At 37.5% G+C, this 23,690-nt stretch overlaps 1 protein-coding gene across 3 annotated transcripts in view; it reads left to right on the top strand.

Moving 5' to 3' along the window:
• Nucleotides 1–21,646, top strand: part of pdlim1 (PDZ and LIM domain 1 (elfin)) — a 28,425-nt gene extending 6,779 nt beyond the window's left edge. Inside the window, exons 2-8 of one of the 3 annotated variants that reach the window (XM_066692817.1) lie at nt 2,694–2,845; nt 13,397–13,481; nt 17,664–17,734; nt 18,229–18,537; nt 19,852–20,006; nt 20,735–20,846; nt 21,183–21,646. In XM_066692817.1, the coding sequence (XP_066548914.1) occupies nt 2,694–2,845; nt 13,397–13,481; nt 17,664–17,734; nt 18,229–18,537; nt 19,852–20,006; nt 20,735–20,846; nt 21,183–21,369 (1,071 nt within the window). In that variant the 3' untranslated portion in view covers nt 21,370–21,646. Of the gene's footprint in view, nt 1–2,693; nt 2,846–13,396; nt 13,482–16,804; nt 16,993–17,663; nt 17,735–18,228; nt 18,538–19,851; nt 20,007–20,734; nt 20,847–21,182 lie in introns of all 3 variants that reach the window. The other 2 variants (XM_066692819.1, XM_066692818.1) reach the window with 2 other exon arrangements.
• The last annotated feature ends 2,044 nt before the right edge of the window (nt 21,647–23,690 follow it).

The following is a 23,690-nucleotide window of genomic DNA, read 5'->3' as shown; positions in this document are numbered from 1 at the left end:
CAAACAGGATTTGGTGTGACAAATTTTCATCAATGGTTTCCCCCGTGCCACTCTTCCACACAGCCCAGTTTTGTAGAGTACCCAGGTAATAGTTGACATATTGACAGTTTCTACCCATCCTGGCCATGGAATTCCTTCCTCTGACCACTGACCTCCTTACCCAGTCGCTTTGTTTTGGTGGATGGCCTGCTCTAGGTGCTCTAACTCTTAATTGCACACTCAACTATTCAACGAATTATGTGAGGGCATAAGGCAATTGGCTGCACCACATGAATACATCTGCAAACAAGAATTTTCAGTTTTTTTCTGTAATAAAAAAAAAAAAAAAAATCCAACAGACATTATGTAATACTTTGTGTAGATCAGTGACAGAAAATTCAAATTTAAATTAATTTTAGTTCCAGATTGTAACACTACAACATGTCTAAGTCCTGGGGGGGTAAATATGTATATAATCCTAAATGTGACTGAAATGATGATGCTGTCAAAGTCTCAAGCTCCTCACTTTTTTCCCCCAAGAAAAGCCTTTTTTAACCATAAACTATTAATGTACACTTCAGGTAAATTCATTTGTTAGCAACACAATTCCAGTCCCACTCCTCATTGATTTAAATTTTGTGACCTGTGGCAGTGAAAAGACTCCTTTTTATAGGGTTTGTTGACATGTGACATAAACGGAACACCCTCCTTTATTCCTATACCAGGTGAAAGAGAAAAGTATTTAACTGTCAGGGCTTGGCTGACTTATAATCTTGTTGAAACCTGTATTCAAATATCAGTCATAAGCGGCACAGTTTTTTTTAATTGTCAAAGTTCACTTTCCTGTTAATACATTGCACAGTACAGCCTACTTCCTGTGAAGAGGATTGGTCTTGAAGTGCAGCAGTGTATCAGTGTAAGTGAAAGGTGTGGAAAAATGGAAGATGGAATTCTTGTAACCATTGCACCACACCTGTGTTTGGGGAAGTTTATATAATAGAGAGTTGCATATGTACGCACCATACTTTAAAGACATTAGTTGAACAGATGGTCAGAATTACGGAAGAGCACTGGTGCAATGTGATGGGGGGAGAAAAAAAAAAACTTTAGAATTTTGACATTTTTAACTCAAAGCTCCAATGATGTAGCTCCAGCAAATGCAAATGTGAGGTGGATACATTGTGCCTCAAAATTTACAAAATGCCTCAAGTAGCAGATCTTGTAAGATTGTACTTTAGACAGTTTAGTAATAAGTAGTTTTGGCAATGTTAGCACATGCTCATGGTGTTATTATAAGTTACAAAACTTTTAAGAGAGTTTGCCGTAAACATTGTAAAGAGGAGAAAACAACAGTATTCAGACATGATTCAAGAGATGACGTTTATACAAAATTAAATTGAGGAATCGGGACAGATGCAAGGTTTTCAATAGTTATATCTATGTGCAATTCAAAGAGGGTTTATTGTGACACAGGATACGATAAGACAGATTCTAAATGTAATTGATACACAAGGGTGTTCAAGTCGGGGGAGCTCGCTGTTTACGAGGACAGCAATACCGCAGTAGAGTTCCAAATGCTATTTGGCATGTTGATTAGTATGATAAATTAAAACCATATGGTATCGCAATTAATGGCTGCATTGATGGTCATCTGGATGGAAGCTTTCACTATTAGTCATTATAATTTCCATATCTCAAGCTATACATAAGCAATCCAAGTATTGCTTCCTTATAGTGGATATTCCTATCTAGAAACAAGCTGTTTTTAAAAGTCGCACTTTTCGAGTTTCTTAGAGGTCTATCTTGAGTTTTTTTCCTTTCACATGGCCCCAGGGCTCTTCCGTACAGACTAGAACATGACTGCAGCACATGTTTCTTCCTTTGCAATGGTGGACAGAAATTACTATAATAATCTGCCATATGTTGCAATTATCAGGTAAATTTTGACCTTGGTTAATACAATGGTTGATATTCATATTCTAGAACAAAATGCAAAGCTCATGAATTAGGTAGCTTACATCAACAAAATATAATTATTTGAGTGTTTTATAATTCAATGAAGAACTAGTCTTTCAGGCACCAAAGCATTTTAAGTGTTACCTTATCTTGTTTCTTTGTTTAAATTTGTTTATTTGGTGCTCAAGCATATTTTCATACTTACAAAGGCTTTTGAAGAATATAATTGCAACTCTGTAATTGTTATAACTTATCTTTAACCTTAACAAAACCAGCAGTGGTTAACTGAAGAGATGATTTGTTCTTGTTATGTCTTTGTTTTTACATATCCTTTTTTTTGGTCAACAGAGGCCTGATGTATTTAAGTCTGGAGCCAATGTTGTAGATCCTTATCCATTAACAAAGCTGTAACTTATGTATCTGTACATTTTCCTATTGTCCCATCATAAAAACAATTAATAAGAATATCTTTTGATAACAAGCAGTCAGTTTTTAAAATGTCTCTGGTGCCTGATAAGTTACTTCACTTTCAAGATTATTTCCATCAACAAAGTGGTTAATGTGATTCCTTTTAGATATATATTTTTTTCTTCTCCCTCCAGTAAGTTTTGAAGTAGTGTTTGGTTTTATTGTATGTTCCCCAGTCCATCCAAACAGCAGGGCTAAAGGCTAATCATGTCCATGTCATTGGCATGGAGTTGATCCCCTTCTCCTCTGACAACAACTCCTCTATTAATGACCTTACATTCTTGTTCCAGGTCACACCAGGCAGCAAAGCCGCTCAAGCCAACCTGAGCATTGGGGACATGATTCTGGCCATTGACGGGGAGGCAACTGATGGCATGACGCATCTGGAGGCACAGAACAAAATCAAGGGCTGCATAGATGAAATGGTTCTTTCTGTCGATAGGTAAGATTGATGCTCCAAATTATTTATCTTTTTCAATTTACATTTGTTTTTCGTTGTTTGTTCGATTCTGGGATTACGTTCTGTAATGCATTGGCTCATTTCAAAAACAGTCAAAGATGACAGAAAATAGAAAAAAACACCAGTAACCATAAAGTCTTTAACCCTGAAAGTAAAAAGATTAAATGATTGCACAACATATGTGAAAATGGTAAAATGTGCCAATTGTATAGAGAAAAATGTTTAAAATGAAAACCGCCTACATTTTTTACTTTATTCTGAAGCACTGCAAAGATACATGACCCATGGACATATGGAATAGTGCCATAATTATGTGTGGTGTACTTAATCTCAGGCTACACCAGTTATTTGTCAATTTATAAGCTGAAGTAGAGTAGAACTAAGTCATCAAATTGGTTGCAACCAGCTTTTATGCTTTTGGGAAACTATTTCCCCATATATTGGTGGCAAAGGTTAAAGTGGACTATTCGAGTCAAATGCATTGAATTTGGCAGTAAACCTCGAAGAATTTCATTGTATGCCTTGGTCTTGTACTGGCGTAATCAGAGAATCGTGTAATGTTATTAAAATGAACTCAAATGCATTTTAAAGATATCGATAGCACAGCGTTGTGAAGAGTAATTCACAGATTAAGTGCAGATTAACTGAATCGGCTAATACTACTTTAAATTCGGAGGTATTCGAAAGCATTTGGAGAGCAAACAAAATGTGTAAAACATAGGCCTACTGTAGACTTGTCAGTAACTATAGGTACGCTGTCCGACATCTTCACAAGTTGTACAAATTTTGTCCTGTGCATATTGGCAATTTTGGGGTAGGTTTTCCCTTTTCAGTTGACCTAATGTAGAAGTTGCTACTGCATTTAATGGACTACATGTATGTAGTTTAGCATTATAATTTTTGGGGGAATACTGGCACTAACAAATAACATTACCAGCGTTCATAAGTTTCTTTCCCTTTGTTTTTACTTAAGGAGGTCATTTAAGAACATAAGAAAGTTTACAAACGAGGAGGCCATTTGACCCATCGTGCTCGTATGGTGTCCATTAATAACGAAGTGATCCAAGGATCCTATCCAATCTATTTTTGAATGTTCCCAAATTTTCAGTGTCAACCACATTGCTGGGGAGTTTGTTACAGATTGTAACAACTCTCTGTGTGAAGAAGTGTTTCCTGTTTTCTGTCTTGAATGCCTTGAAGCCCAATTTCCATTTGTGTCCCTTTGTCCATGTGTCCCTGCTGATCTGAAAAGCTCCTCTGGTTTGATGAAGTCGATGTCTTTCATGATTTTGAAGAATTGAATTGAGTCCCCACGTAGTTTCCTCTGTTCCAGGGTGAAAAGGTTCAGTTCCCTCAGTCTCTCTGAGTAGGACATTCACTTCAAACCTGGAATAAGTCCGGTTGCTCACCTCTGAACTGCCTCTAGAGAAGCGGTATCTTGAATTTTGGTGCCCATAACTGTACACAGTATTCCAGATGAGGTCTAACTAGTGCATTGTACAGTCTTAACATTACTTCCCTTGTTCTAAATTCTACACTTTTGACAAAATACCCTAGCATTTTGTTAGCGTTTTTTATTGCTTCCCCACATTGTTTGGATGGGGAAAGTGAGGAGTCCACAAACTCCTAGGTCTTTCTCATGGGTTGCTTCTTCCAGTTCTATCCCTCCCATAGTGTATGTATACTGGACATTTTCATTACCTGCATGTAATACCTTGCACTTGTCCAGATTGAATTTCATCTGCCAGGTGTCAGCCCACAACTGAATAACCTGTGCTGCCAAGATTGCTGAGCCACCTATTTTAGTATCATCTGCAAATTTGACAAGTTTGCTAACTATCCCAGAGTCCAGATCATTAATATAGATTAGAAAGTACAGGCCCTAATACTGATCCCTGTGGAACTCCACAAACAACCTCACCCCGGTTAGAATCAACTCCTCTAATCAACACTGTTTCCTATACATCAACCACTTCATAATCCATCTACTTACATTACCCTGAATGCCTACAGTTTCCAATTTAAGGATCAGTCTGTGTGGAACCTTATAATAATAATAATTATTATTATTATTATTATTATTATTAGTATTATTATTATTATTATTATTGTCATTGTTATTATTAATAATAATAACAATATTTATTTCTTAGCAGACGCCCTTGTCCAGGAGCAATATAATAGCAATACAAAGTGCAATAATACAGTGCAGTTAAAGGTATAATACATTTTACAAATTCCAATTTACACAAGTGTATGCGAGATCTACAGTAAACAATATATACAGTGGGGGGGGAAAAGTATTTGATCCCCTGCTGATTTGGTACGTTTGCCCACTGACAAAGAAATTATCAGTCTATAATTTTAATGGTAGGTGTACTTTAGCAATGAGAGACAGAATAACAACAAAAAAATCCAGAAAAATGCATTTCAAAAAAGTTATAGATTGATTTGCATGTTAATGAGGGAAATAAGTATTTGACCCCTTCGACTTAGTACTTGGTGGCAAAACCCTTGTTGGCAATCACAGAGGTCAGAAGTTTCTTGTAGTTGGCCACCAGGTTTGCACACATCTCGGGAGGATTTTGTCCCACTCCTCTTTGCAGATCCTCTCCAAGTCATTAAGGTTTCGAGGCTGACGTTTGGCAACTCGAACCTTCAGCTCCCTCCACAGATTTTCTATGGGATTAAGGTCTGGACACTGGCTAGGCCACTCCAGGACCTTAATGTGCTTCTTCTTGAGCCACTCCTTTGTTGCCTTGGCTGTGTGTTTTGGGTCATTGTCATGCTGGAATACCCATCCACGACCCATTTCCAATGCCCTGGCTGAGGGAAGGAGGTTCTCACCCAAGATTTGACAGTACGTGGCCCCATCCAGATGTCCTGTCCCCTTAGCAGAAAAACACCCCCAAAGCATAATGTTTCCACCTCCATGTTTGACGGTGGGGATGGTGTTCTTGGGGTCATTCCTCCTCCTCCAAACACGGCGAGTTGAGTTGATGCCAAAGAGCTCAATTTTGGTCTCATCTGACCACAACACTTTCACCCAGTTCTCCTCTGAATCATTCAGATGTTCATTGGCAAACTTCAGACGGGCCTGTACATGTGCTTTCTTGAGCAGGGGGACCTTACGGGTGCTGCAGGATTTCAGTCCTTCACGGTGTAGTGTGTTACCAATTGTTTTCTTGGTGACTATGGTCCCAGCTGCCTTGAGATCATTAACAAGATCCTCCCGTGTAGTTCTGGGCTGATTCCTCACTGTTCTCATGATCATTGAAACTCCACGAGGTGAGATCTTGCATGGTGCCCCAGACCGAGGGAGACTGACAGTTATTTTGTGTTTCTTCCATTTGCGAATAATCGCACCAGCTGTTGTCACCTTCTCACCAAGCTGCTTGGCGATGGTCTTGTAGCCCATTCCAGCCTTGTGTAGGTCTACAATCTTGTCCCTGACATCCTTGGACAGCTCTTTGGTCTTAGCCATGGTGGAGAGTTTGGAATCTGATTGATTGATTTGCTTCTGTGGACAGGTGTCTTTTATACAGGTAACGAGCTGAGATTAGGAGCACTCCCTTTAAGACGGATAAAAGACACCTGGGAGCCAGAAATCTTGCTGATTGATAGGGGATCAAATACTTCTTTCCCTCATTAACATGCAAATCAATTTATAACTTTTTTGAAATGCGTTTTTCTGGATTTTGTTGTTGTTCTGTCTCAAACTGTTAAAATACACCTACCATTAAATTTATAGACTGATCATTTCTTTGTCAGTGGGCAAACGTACAAAATCAGCAGGGGATCAAATACTTTTTTCCCTCACTGTAAGGTCTTGCATCCTAGATTGTAAAAGCTGATCAGTGCAGACAAGATGTTAAGTCATTGTCAAGGGCCAAGGGAAAGGCAGCATAGGGGAAATCTAAATAAACAATACAAGTAATAGTAATGCAAAGCAAAAAGTATGACAATCTTACAGGAGAGTAAATGACTAATTTACAAGTACTGTCTGAAAAGATGTCTTGAGTAATCTCCAGAAGGAGGTCAGGGACTCTGCTGTTTTGACTTCAGTGGGAAGGTCGTTTCACCACTTAGGGGCAAGGGATCAGAAGGAGCGGGCTTTGGAGGAAGGGGTGTGGGAGCTTATCAAAAGCTTTCTGAAAATCTAAGTATATCATATCATATGCTTTCACATGATATTGTAAGATATTATTTGTTAGAATATATTTTTCTATGGGAAATTCTATACCATCTGGTTTGGTAGAGGAAACAGACCTCCTCCCTTTTATTCAAGTTCCCTGGTAGCCCTGGTAGCCCTGGTAACCCTATCTTTATGACCAGAGACCAAAAGGGACCTGTCCTCTGATTGGCTCCTAGCCAAATTCAAAATGACCCCCACTTCTAAATTATTTTAGCATAAGGCACCCAAGTCATGGTGGTGGCAAAATGCTATTGGTTGGAAGGAAACCTTATAAAAGGGAAAACGAAGAGAATTTGAGTTCTCTCAACTTCTTCATCCTGCAACGAGACACAAGACAGAGCTGGAGAGGAGAGACAAAGAGAGACACACCGCTTCCTGCCTGACCAGACTGGCCTATAAGCTGTACTGTGAGGAGAAAGAAGAAAATGGGTATTATCTGTTTCTTTCTGTAATCCAGCAGAAGCTTAATATTACTTATTTTCAGTAATATAATTGAATTATATTAGTTTCCTATTTGTGTCAAAATAAATGATTATTGCACACCTGTGTCTTGACCGCATCTTCCCTCTAAAAAGAATCTTAAAAGAGAAACCAATTGACCTATGAGTTTTCAGTTCAACTATTTATTTAGATTGACTGAAAAACCAAGCATTTCCAAATTCTCTTACAATATACAGCTGCAGTTGCATGTTCAAAGAATTCTAAACCCATGTTGACTATCTCCAAGAATATGGTTTTCATTGAGATGCTCCTCTTTTTCCAGTCTATTAATTTCTTCAGAAATGTTACAGATAATGCAGGTGAGACTGATTGGTCTATAATTTCCTGGCTCAGTTTTGTCCCCTTTCTTGTGGATTAGTATGACATTTGCAGTTGGCACATCCTCTGAAAAATACTAATTTAGAACTTTTGCCACATTTTGTTTGTTTTCTAAGATGCTTCCTTTTTTAGCTTTTAGCTGTTTCACTTCCTCCTATATTCACCTCTTGCTGTTATAGTATTGGAAAAAAATGTTTTGCATTTGTTTTAGCTCCAAGAGCTATGTTTCTTTGTTTCCCTCTTTGCTTTCCTGATCCCTCTTAACATCTCTTTGCAGTTCTGTATATTTGTATTTTGTTTAGTCTCTATCCCTTTTGTATGTGCTATACAACCTTTTCTTTCTCTTGATATTTTTTTTGCATAATTTTATTAAACCATTTTGGCCAATGTTTTTTGGTCCTCAATTTGATTTGGTACAAGTTTTGGTAAAAATTTCTCCTGAGCCTATAGTAGTATATTCTTGAAATATAACCATTAATTTTCAACTGAATTTGTATCTAGTGTGACCCAGTGTGCCATATTACCGGTTTGCTTTTCTAAACTTGTAGACCGTTGTTTCAGACTTGGTCCTTGTTTTTTGGAAGTAAGCCTCAAAGCTAACCATCACAGTTTGCCATTGGTTATCTAGTGTCTTGATCTTGGTCATTTGAAAATATCCAATCAATGCATGCACTCTCTCTGGTTGGTTCCCTAACAAATTGAGTTAGAAAGCAGTCATTTACCATCTCAACCATCTATTTCTGCTTCTGTAGTCCCAACTGGGCTTTCCCAGTGTGTTTGACATCGTCCATTATAACAGCCACATCCTTGCTACATGCAGTCCTGATTACAATGCAATATCTCTCTGAATATCTGAATTGGGTGGTCTGTAACACTCCTCACAGTAATCCTCCTGATCTTTTATTCACAAGTTAACTCACAATTATTGTTTTGTTAGCATGATCTAATACGAGTTCTTCTGCCTCAATGTTATTTCTGATATACACCGATCAGCCATAACATTATGACCACTGACAGGTGAAGTGAATAACACTGATAATCTCGTTATCATGGCACCTGTCAGTGGGTGGGATGTATTAGGCAGCAAGTGAACATTTTGTCCTAAAAGTTGATGTGTTAGAAGCAGGAAAAATTGGAAAGCGTAAGGATCTGATTAACTTTGGGCCAAATTGTAATGGCTAGATGACTGGGTCAGAGCATTTCCAAAACTGCAGCTTTTGTTGGGTGTTCACGGTCTGCAGTGGTCAGTACCTATCAAAAGTGGTCCAAGGAAGGAAAAACCGTGAACCGGCGACAGGAGCAAAGGCTGGCCTATGTGGTCAGATCCAACAGACAAGCTCAAATTGCTGAAAAAGATAATGCTGGTTCTGATAGAAAGGTGTCATCGCAGTTTGTTGCGTATGGGGCTGCGTAGCCGCAGACCAGTCAGGGTGCCCATGCTGACCCCTGTCCACTGGCGAAAGCACCTACAATGGGCACGTGAGCATCAGAACTGGACCATGGAGCAATGGAAGAAGGTAGCCTGGTCTGATGAATCACGAGTTCAAGGTGTTAAAATTCCCAAATTCCCCAGATCTCAATCCAATTGAGCAACAAGTTCGATCCATGGAGGCCCCACCTCGCAACTTACAGGACTTAAAGGATCTGCTGCTAACGTCTTGGTGCCAGATACCACAGCACACCTTCAGAGGTCTAGTGGAGTCCATGCCATGATGGGTCAGGGCTGTTTGGCAGCAAAAGGGGGACCTACACAATATTAGGCAGGTGGTCATAATGTTATGGCTTATCGGTGTATAATGCTACCCCACCACCTCTTTGATAATGCCTGTCTCTCCTAAACTGTGTGTATCCTTACAACTTGCATTCATCCCCATAATTTTCTGTAAGCCATGTTTGTGTCACTCCTACAACAGTATAGTCACACGCCAGCAATGTGGCTTCTAGGTGGAACATCTTGTTCCTTATACTCTTGGCATTGAGGTACAAACATTTCAGGACTTTCCTACTAGCAGTTTACCTTTGTTTTCTTTCCCGAGTAGAATATCTCCCATTATCAGAGCTCCCTGCCCCCCTGGTTCCTTGTTTAAAAGATCCTTAATTTCTCTGCACATACACTCTCCCAATGTGTTAGCCCTCCTTCTGAACTATCAAGTTAAGGCATTTTTTTTCTCTGGGGTCTGTTGACTTTTGTGTAGTCTAAAGATAAGTTACAAGTTGTGCAAAATAAATGTATACCCATGGGTGTATAGAATACTAGGTGTATATTGTGTTTGTTAGCTCAATTACATTTTTAGAATGCAATGATTCAATATTTTAGGTATTTTTTTTAACCCATCAATTTATTCAATTACATTTTATACTAATCAAAATAATTTTCAAATTAGTCAAAACACAATTTGTTATTTTTTTATTCAATTACTATGAATTGGAAGACTGCTGGGACATCTAAGGCATAGCAGTTGAATGCCTATTGTGTAAAATTGGCAGAATATCTTAATATTCTGTATTTAAATTAGAAATCGGGTTGGTTAGTATTTCCAAGTTATCGGCCATCTGAATAAATAATATTAAGTCTTATTTTCTGTCTCAAAACCCAACCCACTCTCTGCTGTCTATATGGAGTTTGTAAATTGAGAAGTTCACAGTATAATAGCAATGTTCATTGTGTAGTTTATGCTGTGATCTGAAAGTGATTATAAGTGTTAGTATGGTGTGCTCTTCTGTTGCTTGGAAGGTGAAATAAATGTCATGTTTTACTTGGAAGACATATCCAGTAATAGCTTCCCACTGCTATATCTCTAGCTTGTTTGATTGTTGGCATACACACACATTCCTAACATAGCTTCTTCCTGAGTAGAAGTTTATACATTCCCAGTAGGACTCCACTGACTATGAAGTTGCAAAGTAAGAAATCAGATTCTGAACCTTCACATTTAATTCAATAGTAGTCATGTTGTACATGTTTTAGAGAGTGTCTGAGGATTTATTGAGCATGTGCTGAGATTTTAAAGTAGAATTTTTCCAGGGAAAACTTGTCAAGTGCATTTGTTAATACAAAAAATTAATCGTAAGGCAAACGTGCAGTGTTACTAGATTTAACAGCAGTGTTCCTTGAAAACATGACGTTCAATTGTTTCTGAATGGAAGTTATTAAAGCAATAGCCAAATGCATGACAATAAAAAAAAAAAATACATTTCTAATGAACCTTATTAACAATCTGATTCTGGAGAATGTTTAGTAACACAATTGTGATCAACAGTAATAACCATAATCAACACACTGGTGCTAGTAACATTATTAAATGTTTAAATTCATGGATTTGGCATCCTGTCCAGGGTGTTTCCTGCCTTAAGCCCTGTGCCTACTAGGTTACGGTCCGGCCCTGTACTGGATGAAGCAGTTATTGATGATGGATGGATTCAATTTTACCATTTTTTTTTTTTCCTAATTGGCTTTTAACACTGGATGTTAAAGATATGAATACACATTTTATTCATATTTCTACATTAATGCACATTGCATATACAACTTTTCATACTCTTAAACATGCTTGGAAATGTTTCTGTGTTAGCAATTTTGTATTTATTTTTTATTTTTGACAGTTTATAAATCACTGATCTTGTTTAAATAATTTACCTAAACTCGGAAATCTTCAGCAAGCTGTTCAGCTTTGAAGATCTAACAAAACGTCAGAAGATTGAACCCAACTTCAGGGGGGTAGTGGCCAATACTCAGGAGATTAACAGTAGATTCAAATGACTTTGTCTTTACTTTACATCTTTAAAAATTAAATAAGTATGAAATGTTTTGGAACATATTTTCCTTGGTCTACTACATCTTTACAACTTGTTCCCTACTTGCTTTTATAAGGTCAACCTTATAAAATGGGTAGGGCTACCTGGTTTTCTATCGCAGTTTGGCAGTTGCAAATGTGAGATAAAGCCAAATCCATAATGAAAGCATGTAAAATGGCTTTTATATTTCTCCGAGTTGAACTATGCTTACTACTGTGTGAAATGTTGCTGTTTGTAAGCAGCTTCTATAGAAACAAAATACTGTTGATAGATTTCAGGTATGTAACCTTCATATGAACAGCGGAACATTACACAATACTGTTTCTTACATTCCGTTCTGGCCTGTTGTAGGGCCAAAATGTTTCCAGACATGGGCATGCATTGAAATAATTTAAGCCTGGAGTCTATTTAACTATTTAAGGTTTAGAAATCGACTCTCTTTGGAGTATAACATTAAGCGTTAATCTAGTACAAGCTGCAATTCCCAAAAGACAAAATTACTGCATTGCTTTGAAGCACATGATCTATTCAGTTTCAATTTGAATGATAAAATATGCAAGATTTCATTCTGAAGCCATTAAATGAGCTTTGGTGCCAATCTGCTTCAGTAATTGTTTTGCAGCTGTTATTCATTTCTCTGTATATGAAATGTACAATAAATCTGCAGTGACTCATCATAGTATTATCATTGTGCCGTCATGTATCAGGCTTATCTTCATAATCGGACATGACGGAAAATCCCACCTTCAATTTTATGTTTTAGTTTCTATTTAATAAGTAGCAATCTGCAACTATATGTAGTTTTCAAGGCTACCCGATGGCTATCCACAATACTGCTACAATAGTTGTATACTCTCTCACCAGATATCCAAACTATGTGAAGTTACTCTAAAGTGGGGAGCCAACAAACTCACTTACTCTGAAGAAAGGGTGGTTTAAGGAGAAGACATAATTGGGATAAAAGGCATTACTGAATGTGTGAGCTTGACTGTCCATATAGAGGAAAGAAACATTTTGAAACCGTTTTTATCTGAAGTTTAAGATTTTCAATCAAGCCGTCTGGCATAATTCCTTTGTTCTCAGAGCTATGGGAGTTTGGTTGCATTATGACTCCAATCATGATGTCATGGATAGGGCATATCCCAGAGGGATAACAAAAGCTAGAAAAAGATTAGTCTTAACTGTAACAATAAACCACATTTTACAAGTTGTGCAAACCCAGCAGTCTCATTGTTGGCTAGTGTCAGTGATGTTTATGGGTTTGGATTACAATCCATGACAGATGCCTCAAGAAATAACTTAATTCCTGTAATATAACGGCATATGAAATTAGACTGCCCGTTTCAGAACAGGACTAGTTTATTAGCTTGGTAAGGTTATCATTCAGGGCAGACCTGTTAAATTGAATTTTATACATCCAGCAGGTTGGTAGTACTTGCTGAATAGTTAGAGACCCTTTACTTAAAAGTGGCTAAAACTATTTTGGTGGGTTTAATTTCTTTAATCTTTATGACTTTCTGTTAGTTTTAACAGAAATAGCCCGGTCATGTTGTTGAATTGCAAGGTATGAACTTGTGTAAAGGTTTTTCTTTTTTTTTAATCTACATTAGTGAACTTTTTAGGCCTGCCAACCTTTTAAAAAATTTAATGATAAAATGCTACACTTGTTAGCAGTCTTCATTGATAACCTAAGAAATGTAATGGTCCATTTCTTCCCCCATCAGGTCAGAATCCAAAATGTGGTCCCCACTTGTATCTGAGGAAGGAAAGACCAACCCATATAAGATGAACCTAGCTTCTGAACCACAGGTATGTTTGAGCTCGGAACATCCATCATTTCATTTTTCACTTGGAAAATCTCTTAGGATAATCACCTTTAATAAACTTATTTTCCTGTGAACACTTTATGGAAGATGTTCTACCATCTTTGGAGGATATTGTATTACAGTAGTCCTAATGATGGCATTGAAACAGTGTAAATGCTTAAATAAATCATTCTATTATTTTGAAGGCCCCACACTGCATCACGGTCAGGATCTCTTGAGGCAAAAAAGTAGTTTCACTAATGATTAGTGGATGTCCTGTTTTATTAAAACCAAACAAAACAACACTTTTTTTTTTTTAATTGTTTGGACTTAATCCAAAAGTTTTGCCAGTTTGAGCCCTGATTTTACCACCCTCTCTAACAAATGTCACTGCAGCAAGGACTGTGGAACCCAAACCAGGATTTATTTTCACAATGTCTAAGCCCAGTTTAAATGGTAAACGACATACTGTTTGTTTGGTGAGACACTCTACAAAGTTAAATATTCATGAAGGTTTCTGATTTCTCCAGTCCTTTAACATCAAACATTGAATAAGACTATATTAAAACTGAATGTTTTCTCCTTGGAATATATAGCTATACAGAAAGCCAGTAAATGCTGAGAAATTGAATGCTCTCACTGCACAATTATCCAAACAAAGGGCTGGTTTTCATGCAGCCAGAGGTGATGTCATTGTTTACAATTCAACAGTCTATATCCTAGGATACAGCAATTTCACCCACACCTCAGGATATATTCAAGTATACGCATGCCATGAATCAAGAGGCGCAATGGCATACAGATATTCATAACTGGGCTTGGTATTGATTGTAAAATGTTATATCCAAGATTGTGACGGCAGCAGATCTGCATTACTTTTAAAAACACACTAAGTCATTAGAGCTAGCTGTGCTATTGGTCTTTTGTTGTATTGTTGTACAATTTACCATGGATTAGTGCTTTGTCTTGCTAAATGTCAAAATGGCAGCATTACCGTGCTTAATCTGTATGAATTGTGTAGAATGGAAAAAAATAAGGAATATTTCAACCTCCGATTTATTAAATCTTTATTTGAAAATTACCATTCTTCTTTTATTAATGAGTATTTACCATATTGTGTCGCCTTAAGTTTACAATTGTACAGTACCAAAGTACTTTTCATCTCTTTAATAACCCCAACATTTTTTACTTTATCTTAGCAATGTTAGAGTATTTGTATCGTTCATCTTGCTACACTTAATGGGACAGTGCTCCCAGTCACCCCACACAGCCTTGACTGATAAAACTTTATTGGACCGCATAGCTTGACATTTTTGTCCTATCAAATCCTTATTTAAATCAAATTTCTTATCCTGCCTTATGATGCCTTTAATGCATTGTAGTGGAATGTTATGTGATTAAGAGCAGAGTTGATCTTGTTTTTGTGATTATTCTCTGTTTAAGTTATGTTAGGACCGTGGAGAGGAAAATCTTATTTCTGCAAAACTGCATAACTCAAACCTGATGGTGAAAAGAAGGCTTTTATGATTCTCGAGGCATAATAGATTTTCTCAATAGCAAGCATGCCATATTCAATCCATGCTTTACATTTTATGAATACCAGGGACTGCATAGCACCTCATCAATTGAAAGTGTTGATGGCAAGAAACCTACATTCTAGCTGGACCTTACATAAGATTTGTCCAAGGCCAGCAAAGACTAATTTGTGACTCACTTGGTGAGACCTTTTAAGGAAAATGGGTTGATAAATGACACACAATTGGCTCTTCTCCATGGGAGCCAAATAAATTCCAGCTACAACAAGAGGACAGAATAAAGTTAATCTCTTTTAAACACTGCAAAGGCCAGTATTTTGCTTCTTTTTCTTTCCCTCATATGTTTATTAGGAAGTAAGGCTTTTGCTACCACCAATTGCCTACAAGTCCTCAAGACCTCTCCATGCAAGCGTTAGGAAATGTATGCACAGAAATCAGACTAAATTATTTGCAATTAACTTACATTTTCATCAGGAGCTACTTCCACTATGTTTATCCGAGGGTATTTTAAGTCTTTAGTTTTTTTAGTTATTTTTGGGTAGACTTCTGTATTAAGGACTCAGTCCTGTATTACACTGAATACTCCATTATCTGGGTTTTAAAACTCATTCTATTGTTAAAATGTTTGCTCTTTATTAGCATATGACAGTTGAATGAGTATCTTGATATTTATGTGTTGGTTTATAAATGCTTGATAACAGTTCTGTGAACAATTCTCTAATTATGTATGCTGAATTTAATTAAATGGACCCAACATCCCAAACCAAAAGTGTAGCAGTACCCCTCCCCCCAAAAAAAATAAAATAAACAAAAATCATTGCTCAGCTTTCCTTCAGTGGCACTGTGCTTCTTGCTGGGCTGTAGGCTTTGTGCTGTTCTCCTCTAATCCACTCCACTAGCTTGCTCTTCCTGAATATAAGGAATACATAAAAGGACTCGTCACTATTGCAAATGCAACAGTGGTTTAGATTGGAATATCTTTGAATAGCTTTGTTTGCTTCATATTCAAGAATACATTTCAGAATATTTTCTCACAGGGCTACTCCTATATATAAGTTATAAGGGCCATGAATATGCCAATCAGTGAACGAGCCTAGACACAACTCTAGATTCTAGATCACTGTTTTCTGCAGAAGAATGATTATAATATTCTTAAGAGTAAGAAAATGTTTGTTTTTTTTAATTTAAGTGTGTGAATAGCAGTCACAAATATGGCACTGGCCTTGAGCATCACACAGGGCTTGACACGGATGCCTGAAAAGCTGTAACCTATACCACAGGCACACTTTTGTTGGTACCAAGACAATTCTACTATGTTTGGGGAGCTTGTTGTGTGGCAGGACTGTAATTACATTTAATAATTTTCTTCCCGTCTATATATGTAGAATTTAGCCATACAAAATAAAGCCACCTATTGTGTAGAGCTTTTAAACTGTTTTTTGGAGCTGGAAGGGAAAGTAATTTTCTTCTCATTTTGAACACGTGCCATGAGTTTGTTGCCTCTTTGAAAGATGCTCTTCACTTTGCTTTCATAGTTTCCACAGATTTAAAAAATCCACATTTCACTGAAATTTCCCCAAAAAATTAAAATTAGTCAAAAGGTATTAATTTGACTGTCTGCAAAGTGTCATTAGAGCACTGTCATTTGAAGCAATGGTGCATTTCAAGTTGATATTATGGCCGGTGCTTTGTTAGCAGCCTATAATCTGCATGCTATCGGGCTGTCACTTTCACGCGTGCATGTCCTGTAGTCACAAATCATTGTCGTTCCCCCCCTCCCCTTTGCATGCAGGAGGTGAAACCCATAGGGAGTGCGCACAACCGGAGTGCTTTGCCGTTTGCAACTTCCAGCACTAGCCCAAAAGTCGTCACCAATCAGTACAACAACCCGGCAGGCCTGTACTCCTCGGAGAATATTAAGAACTTCAACAGCACTCTGGAAGCCAAGACCAGCCCTGCTGCACCGGAGCAAAGCAAGAAGTAAGTAGGACAGATTCTACCTCCCAGAGAGGGCAAAACATGTGTGGGTTTTAATAATGGAAATTCTCTTTTGCAGGAATCATCTTAATCTTCTTAGACCATCTGTAAAGAAATGGGTTATTCAAAAGTCTTGTCTTAATGAATACTAAAATCAGTGAGCAAAGCTCAGTGCTCTCTTCAGGGTGAAAGGTAAATCCCACAAACTGAGAAAAGGGATTGGTTGAAAAGGACGGTTGGCTATTTTTTATTTAAAATAATGACATGCATCTCATGACTTTCAGGCATGCTTTGTCTTTATTAGTCTTTCTACCACTTATTTCAAGTCTGCTGCAGTGAGATTCACAAGGTTTTGGAAAGGCTGTGGCTGACACTCATTTAGAATGGGCATCCTTTAGAAGGCTAAATCCAGATAAATCGGTATTTAATTCATTTGTAGACTTTATTTCGATGTAAATAAGGTTATTAGATCGAAAATACTGAATAATACACCACAAACTTTTTTTTGGTTTAATTTCTCTCCAAATTTAGAACATCTTCAACTTTTGGAGGACATCCTTGTGATCATAAAATCCTAAAATATTTGTTCTGAGAAACAGGACTTTTGAAAACCCTGTTGCAATACTTGTCAATGAGATCTCCAACATTAATTGAGCTGTTTCTTTGTCCATCAGAGACCCACCCAGTTTCAGCGTGCTTTCAGTATGACCTGTCAGCCAGTAAAATCATCTTCTGGTCACAGCAGGTGCTCTTACTTTCCTTCTTATTACTCTTCTTAAATGCTGCTTTTCTGCACTTGAGGAGTCACAGTTCTGCTTTAGTTAAATATCTGCACAAACTACTGGTTAAGCCTCACACTACAATGACACATCACAGCATCTCCTGTTAAATACTGTATATCTGTAAATTCACTGGAAATTAATAAAGCATGACAAGTAAAGCTTAAATATGTTCACTACTGTGAATATATGTCAGGGTTTTTCTGCAATTTGTGTGGAGAAAAACCCCTCCCCTTGATTGCATTTTTGTTATTGCATGAGTTTTATAAAACTTGCTATTCATGCTAATTTAACTGATTTTAAATTAACTGATAATCTGCATGAGTAGCCTCATCAGAGTGAAGTAACACTCAAAGTAGAAGTAGACTGTATTTCCTCTGAGGTGGTCCATTTCTTTAATCTTACCCTCTTGCTCTCTCCTCCCATTCTCTTTAACCCGATGTCTCATTGGGACCTTCAGCCCATTAACTCCCTCTGGAGGGTTCCAAGCTCCCTTTGCTTCAGTGTATAACCCTCACAAGCCTGGCAGCACCCCAGCCCCTGTATTGCGGCGCCACAGCACATCGTGTGTCCCCAGCCAAGTGCGTGTGGGCCCCCAGGAGCTGAAGACCGCTGCCCAGTGCTGCCCAAACAGCCCAGTGGAGGTGGATGTGCCGGGGCTCAAAGTTCTGCATGTGCAGTTTAACTCCCCTTTACAGCTCTATTCACAAGCTAACATACTGGACTCATTACAGGGGCAGATCTCTACAATCAGCCCTGAGCTTGTCAGGTAACTGCATGCTCCCTGTGTGTGCGTACGACCTTGTGCTGATTTATATAGTCTGCACAGAAAATAAAAATAATAAGCATTTCATCCAATTTGTCAGACTTCTGACTGCAGAAATTACTTAATAGAAATTGTGGATTTTTCCATTAATATTATGAACCCAAATTACATCGACACACAGAGAAGTACCACAAGGGAAAAACAACCATGGAATTTATGCATACATATGTTTAAGTTTACAATAAGCTATTTATTTAAAAAAGAATGTATAAAGCAATTACAGAGACCCAAGTATGTGCTCATTTTTGTGCCAAAGTTTTTTTTTTTTTTTTTTTTTTTTTTTTTTTTTTTTTTAATATTCACTTCCTTTTCAAATGTGGTGTATTACCTCTTTACTAGTAATGTGTACTATTGCTTTTTTGTAGACTGATGCCTCCTACTGTGGAAGTGTTTTATTTATTTATTTTTTCCACTAATGTGTTTTTTCTTTCTTTTACAATTCAATCATTGAGTAATCCTAGAAGTATTAACACTAGGCACTGTGCAACATGCTGTAATTGATATCATGTTTAGTTAAGGGGCAAATTTAACTTGATGTTACAAACTTCTATATTACATTTCCTTTCATGTCACTTAACATTTTTCCTTCTCCATAAAAACAAGTAAAACTGTACTATTCGTTATTGTGCATCATTTAACCTTTTGGCCTATAATAAGCAGAGATGCACTTTAGGTCAGAAATATGGAAGCAGCTGAAGTGGGGAGGGAGGGGCTTGAGTCATACATTCTAATCTTCACAGACATGAGGATTACTCAATATCTTGATATCCCTTGACCGATTTATATTCTGTTCACAAACAAATGTAACGCTATTGCCTTATAGGTGTGCTCTTGTGTGTGCTCGCGTGTGCCTGTGTGTGTGTCAGTCATTTTGCTTGTTTTGTATGAATATGTAAATATTTAGTCCAGGCAATATGGTAGCCTGGAAAAAACATTGCTTTTTGTGTGTCACGTTTTTTGCATTGTGACATGCATCTGGTAAATATTCCAACAGTTCCAGTATCCCTGGGCCATGACATCAGTACTAGAGCTGGATTATAGGCAATATGTGATTTACTTGGCTGAAATGACAATAATAAAGAACAGTCCTTGAAAGATCTAAATATACTGATTAACTTGAAATGCAAAATTGCAACTCAAGTAAGAGAGATTCTGAGTTTGCAGAAAGTCAGAATTGTGTAATTGCTGAGCTCCCTGGTTATTGTTGCATAGATAGATTTCGTTTTTTTTTTTTTTTTTTTCACTCTCCAAATTTAGCCCGGACACATTTCAGCCACCTACTGTCAAGCCGGTGATAAATACAGACTCTGAGGTGTACAAAATGCTGCAGGAAAATCAAGAGACAGACGAACCCCCACGACAGTCTGCTTCCTTCAAAGTGCTACAGGAGATCCTGGAATCTGATGAAATTGGTACTTGCATTTGAATTAAATTCTTGTTTGTGCACAATTTTGTATTCATTTAAGTATGCCGTTTTTAAATACGTTTATTATAATGTAATGTTGGTTGTGGAGAGGGAGATGGGGGTTCGATTCTCTGTACCAGCCGCCAGCGCCCAAGTGTATTACACTGGTTTTAAGTCTTGCAAAGTCTCTTCTGGCCATCTATGCAGTAGGACTCTGGGCTACATGAGCCACCAGAGTGGTAATGGTAGCATTGGCAGGTTGTATAGCTGGAAGTGTACTGTGCACAGACTACATATACTTTCTTGTCATAGGATGTGGACTTTTTGGCAACAACAATCATAACTTATGAAGTTGCTATGAAAAACCAAGTGGATTCAGAATTGATACAGAAATGTGGCCATTATTCAATTTGACTGTAAACTATTGCACAACTGGAATAAAACAGTTTATAATAGTGTATACATAGCATCCCCTGGTGGAACAAGATGTGTAGTATTGTATTTGTTCTATTGAATAGGAATTGATGGATTAGAATAACCCCATTTTATACCATCTGTATTGGACATGCAAGTTTTCCCTGATTTTGTGTTTTGTTTTAAATCTTAGCTACGTTTAGTTAATAATAAACAATTACTGTTTTTCTTTAAATTAAAGTTTAAGAAATAAATGCTAGTTATGAAGTATTACAGTCCTAATGATGAAGCACAATCTCACCAGTGGCTCTCATATTTCAGGAGAAAAGCCATCAGGATTCAGAAGTGTGAAACCTCCCACAACGAAAATTGGGTCTTCTATTGGGAGTGCCGAGAAGCTGCCAACCTGTGACAAATGTGGATCGGGAATTGTGTAAGTGCTGACTTGTAGTATACTGGGGACTAACAAGCACCTTTATTGTGTATGATGTATGTTAGTTTATTAGAGTTGTAAAGGAAATTTCAGGGGAGGGGAAATTTTACAGTAATTTCAAAACCATTTTAAAACTCATTTCCAAGATATAAGACAATTAGACCTACACAACCTCTGCATATGTAAATTCTGCAAAACTGGTCAAAAGCTTTAGAACATATGTTCCCAGTGTAACCTTTATGCTTATTTCCCTGCATGTGAAAAGTGGCATCTCTACAATCTGTTATGCTTTTAAAATATGTACATCTATCTGTGACTTTTTTTTTTCCCACCCAGGGGTATGTTTGTAAAGCTGAGAGACAAGTTCCGACACCCTGAATGTTATACATGTACTGACTGTGGAGTAAACCTGAAGCAGAAGGGTCACTTTTTTGTGGAGGAAAAGATCTACTGTGAAAAACATGCCAGGGAACGGGTCACTCCCCCTGAGGGCTATGACATTGTAACAGTTTTTCCCAAATAGACTGGAGAGGCAAATGCATCTGAACTACATTTGTGTGCCACGCTATGAGAAACGAGCATTTACTCTTCTCGGTTGCAAAACTAAAGCCAAAATAGAGTATCATTTGCTTAATTGAAAATGGTAATTCAAATGGTATGATCTGCCAAATGCTTATCACATTTGTAATCTTCAATATGGCTTTAAAAAAGAAAATGGGGATTTATTGATTTTGTATCTATTTTCAAAACAACGGTGCATATAATTTGTTTGTATTTGAATAAACTACCTTTTCATGTAAGATTTGTTCAGCATCTTTCTTTCGACTGAATGCAATGCATTTTTTTCAGAGACCATGTTCTTTGCTGATTTGGAAATACGTGCTGCAAAGAATTGGTTGAAGCCATTTTTATTTAATGATATATTTTATTAGAATGAATACAAATATTTTGACTTCTATGCAAATATATACATTTGACACATGTATCACACTTCAGAATAAAGATTTGCAACATTAAGTCATGAGTTGGGAAATTCAATAACTGCCTGAATAAATTTCTGAATTTCTAAATGGCAATGTGAAGCTGTTCTTGTATTTAGATCTCTGTAGTGATTTCCATTAATCAAGTTTGAAAACAGGGACTCGTTTTAATAGAGCCAAGTATTCACATCAGTACAATGTTCAAGACATGTACAATAATGTATAGAATAACATTGAATAACTGAATTGTCATTAGTTTTATATTCAGATCAGAGAAATAATGATAAAACAACAGTAAGGCAGGTTACCATTATATTTAACTATGGGGTGTTTCATTTTGTGAATTAGAAATTAAATTATATTTCTTAGTGGGATTGGAATTGACCCAATTGAACGGTCAATTAAAATTGACCAAAACGAATTGCCCCGAACTCTGATAAGGAATATGTGTTCATTCATTGTGCCGATTTTATACAATATCGATCTCCCATTGATATCCATCCATGAATCTGGAATACAACACATGCTGCTTTTTGTTACTGATGATCAGTTCATAGTACCTGCTCCTATTTCTTTAAGACAGGCCAGTGTGAATGTATTATGTCAGTGTCCTGGTGTTTTCATGAATGATTAGCCTTTCTAATACATTTCTTACTGAATGACAACTCTGTGTAACTTTAAGTATAGTACTGCAGATTTCACATTGCAAACAGTTGAGAGTGATGCAGCAAGAACTGGGCCACTCCAAACTGATTGAGATTCAGTATTTCCAGATTTTGATGGACTACATTATTGTACCATTTGCAGTGGGCCGTTTGAAGCTGTATGAAGCAGTGTTGGTGATGGGGGCAGCAGTATATTGTTTGCTTCTATGAAGAAGTAGAGGGTGTCAAAAATAGAATGAACTGAAGCCATTTCAAGAACTAGGTAAATCTGAGATCTTTGTTTTTGCTAAATTGAGGAAGAAAGGGAAATGGTTTGCTTTCCACAGACCGTTTCAATATACAGTACTGTGCAAAAGGTTTAGGTAAGTGTGAAAAAAATGCTGTAAAGTAAGAATGCTTTCAAAAATAGACATGCTAATAGATTATATTTATCAATTAACTAAATGCAAAGTGAGTGAACAGACGAAAAATCTACATCAAATCCATATTTGGTGTGACCACCTTTTGCCTTCAAAACAGCATCAATTCTTCTAGGTACACTTGCACAAAGTCAGGGATTTTGTAGGCATATAGTGTATGATTAAACAATTACACCAAACAGGTGCTAATGATCATCAATTCAATTTGTAGGTTGAAACACAATCATTAACTGAAACGGAAACAGCTGTGTAGGAGGAATAAAACTGGGTGAGGAACAGCCAAACTCAGCTAACAATCTGAGGTTGCTGAAGACAGTTTTCTGTCAAAAGTCATACACCATGGCAAGACTGAGCACAGCAACAAGACACAAGGTAGTTATACTGCATCAGCAAGGTCTCTCCCAGGCAGACATTTTCAAGGCAGACAGGGGTGTCCAGATGTGCTGTCCAAGCTCTTTTGAAGAAGGCTAAGGAAATTTACTGCAGCAGATGAAAGACGCATCATGCTTACTTCCCTTCACAATCGGAAGATGTCCAGCAGCACCATCAGCTCAGAATTGGCAGAAAACAGTGGGACCCTGGTACATCCATCTACTGTCCGGAGAAGTCTGGTCAGAAGTGGCCTCCATGGAAGCCATACCTCTGACATGGCAACAAGGCCAAGCGACTCAACTATGCACGAAAACACAGGAACTGGGGTGCAGAAAAATGGCAGCAGGTGCTCTGGACTGATGAGTCACAATTTGAAATATTTGGCTGTAGCAGAAGGCAGTTTGTTCT

Source organism: Amia ocellicauda, chromosome 20, assembly GCF_036373705.1.
Source record: "Amia ocellicauda isolate fAmiCal2 chromosome 20, fAmiCal2.hap1, whole genome shotgun sequence".
Taxonomy (NCBI): Eukaryota; Metazoa; Chordata; class Actinopteri; order Amiiformes; family Amiidae; genus Amia; species Amia ocellicauda.
Note: the sequence above shows the minus strand (reverse complement) of the source record. Positions and strands in the feature narration are given on the sequence as shown.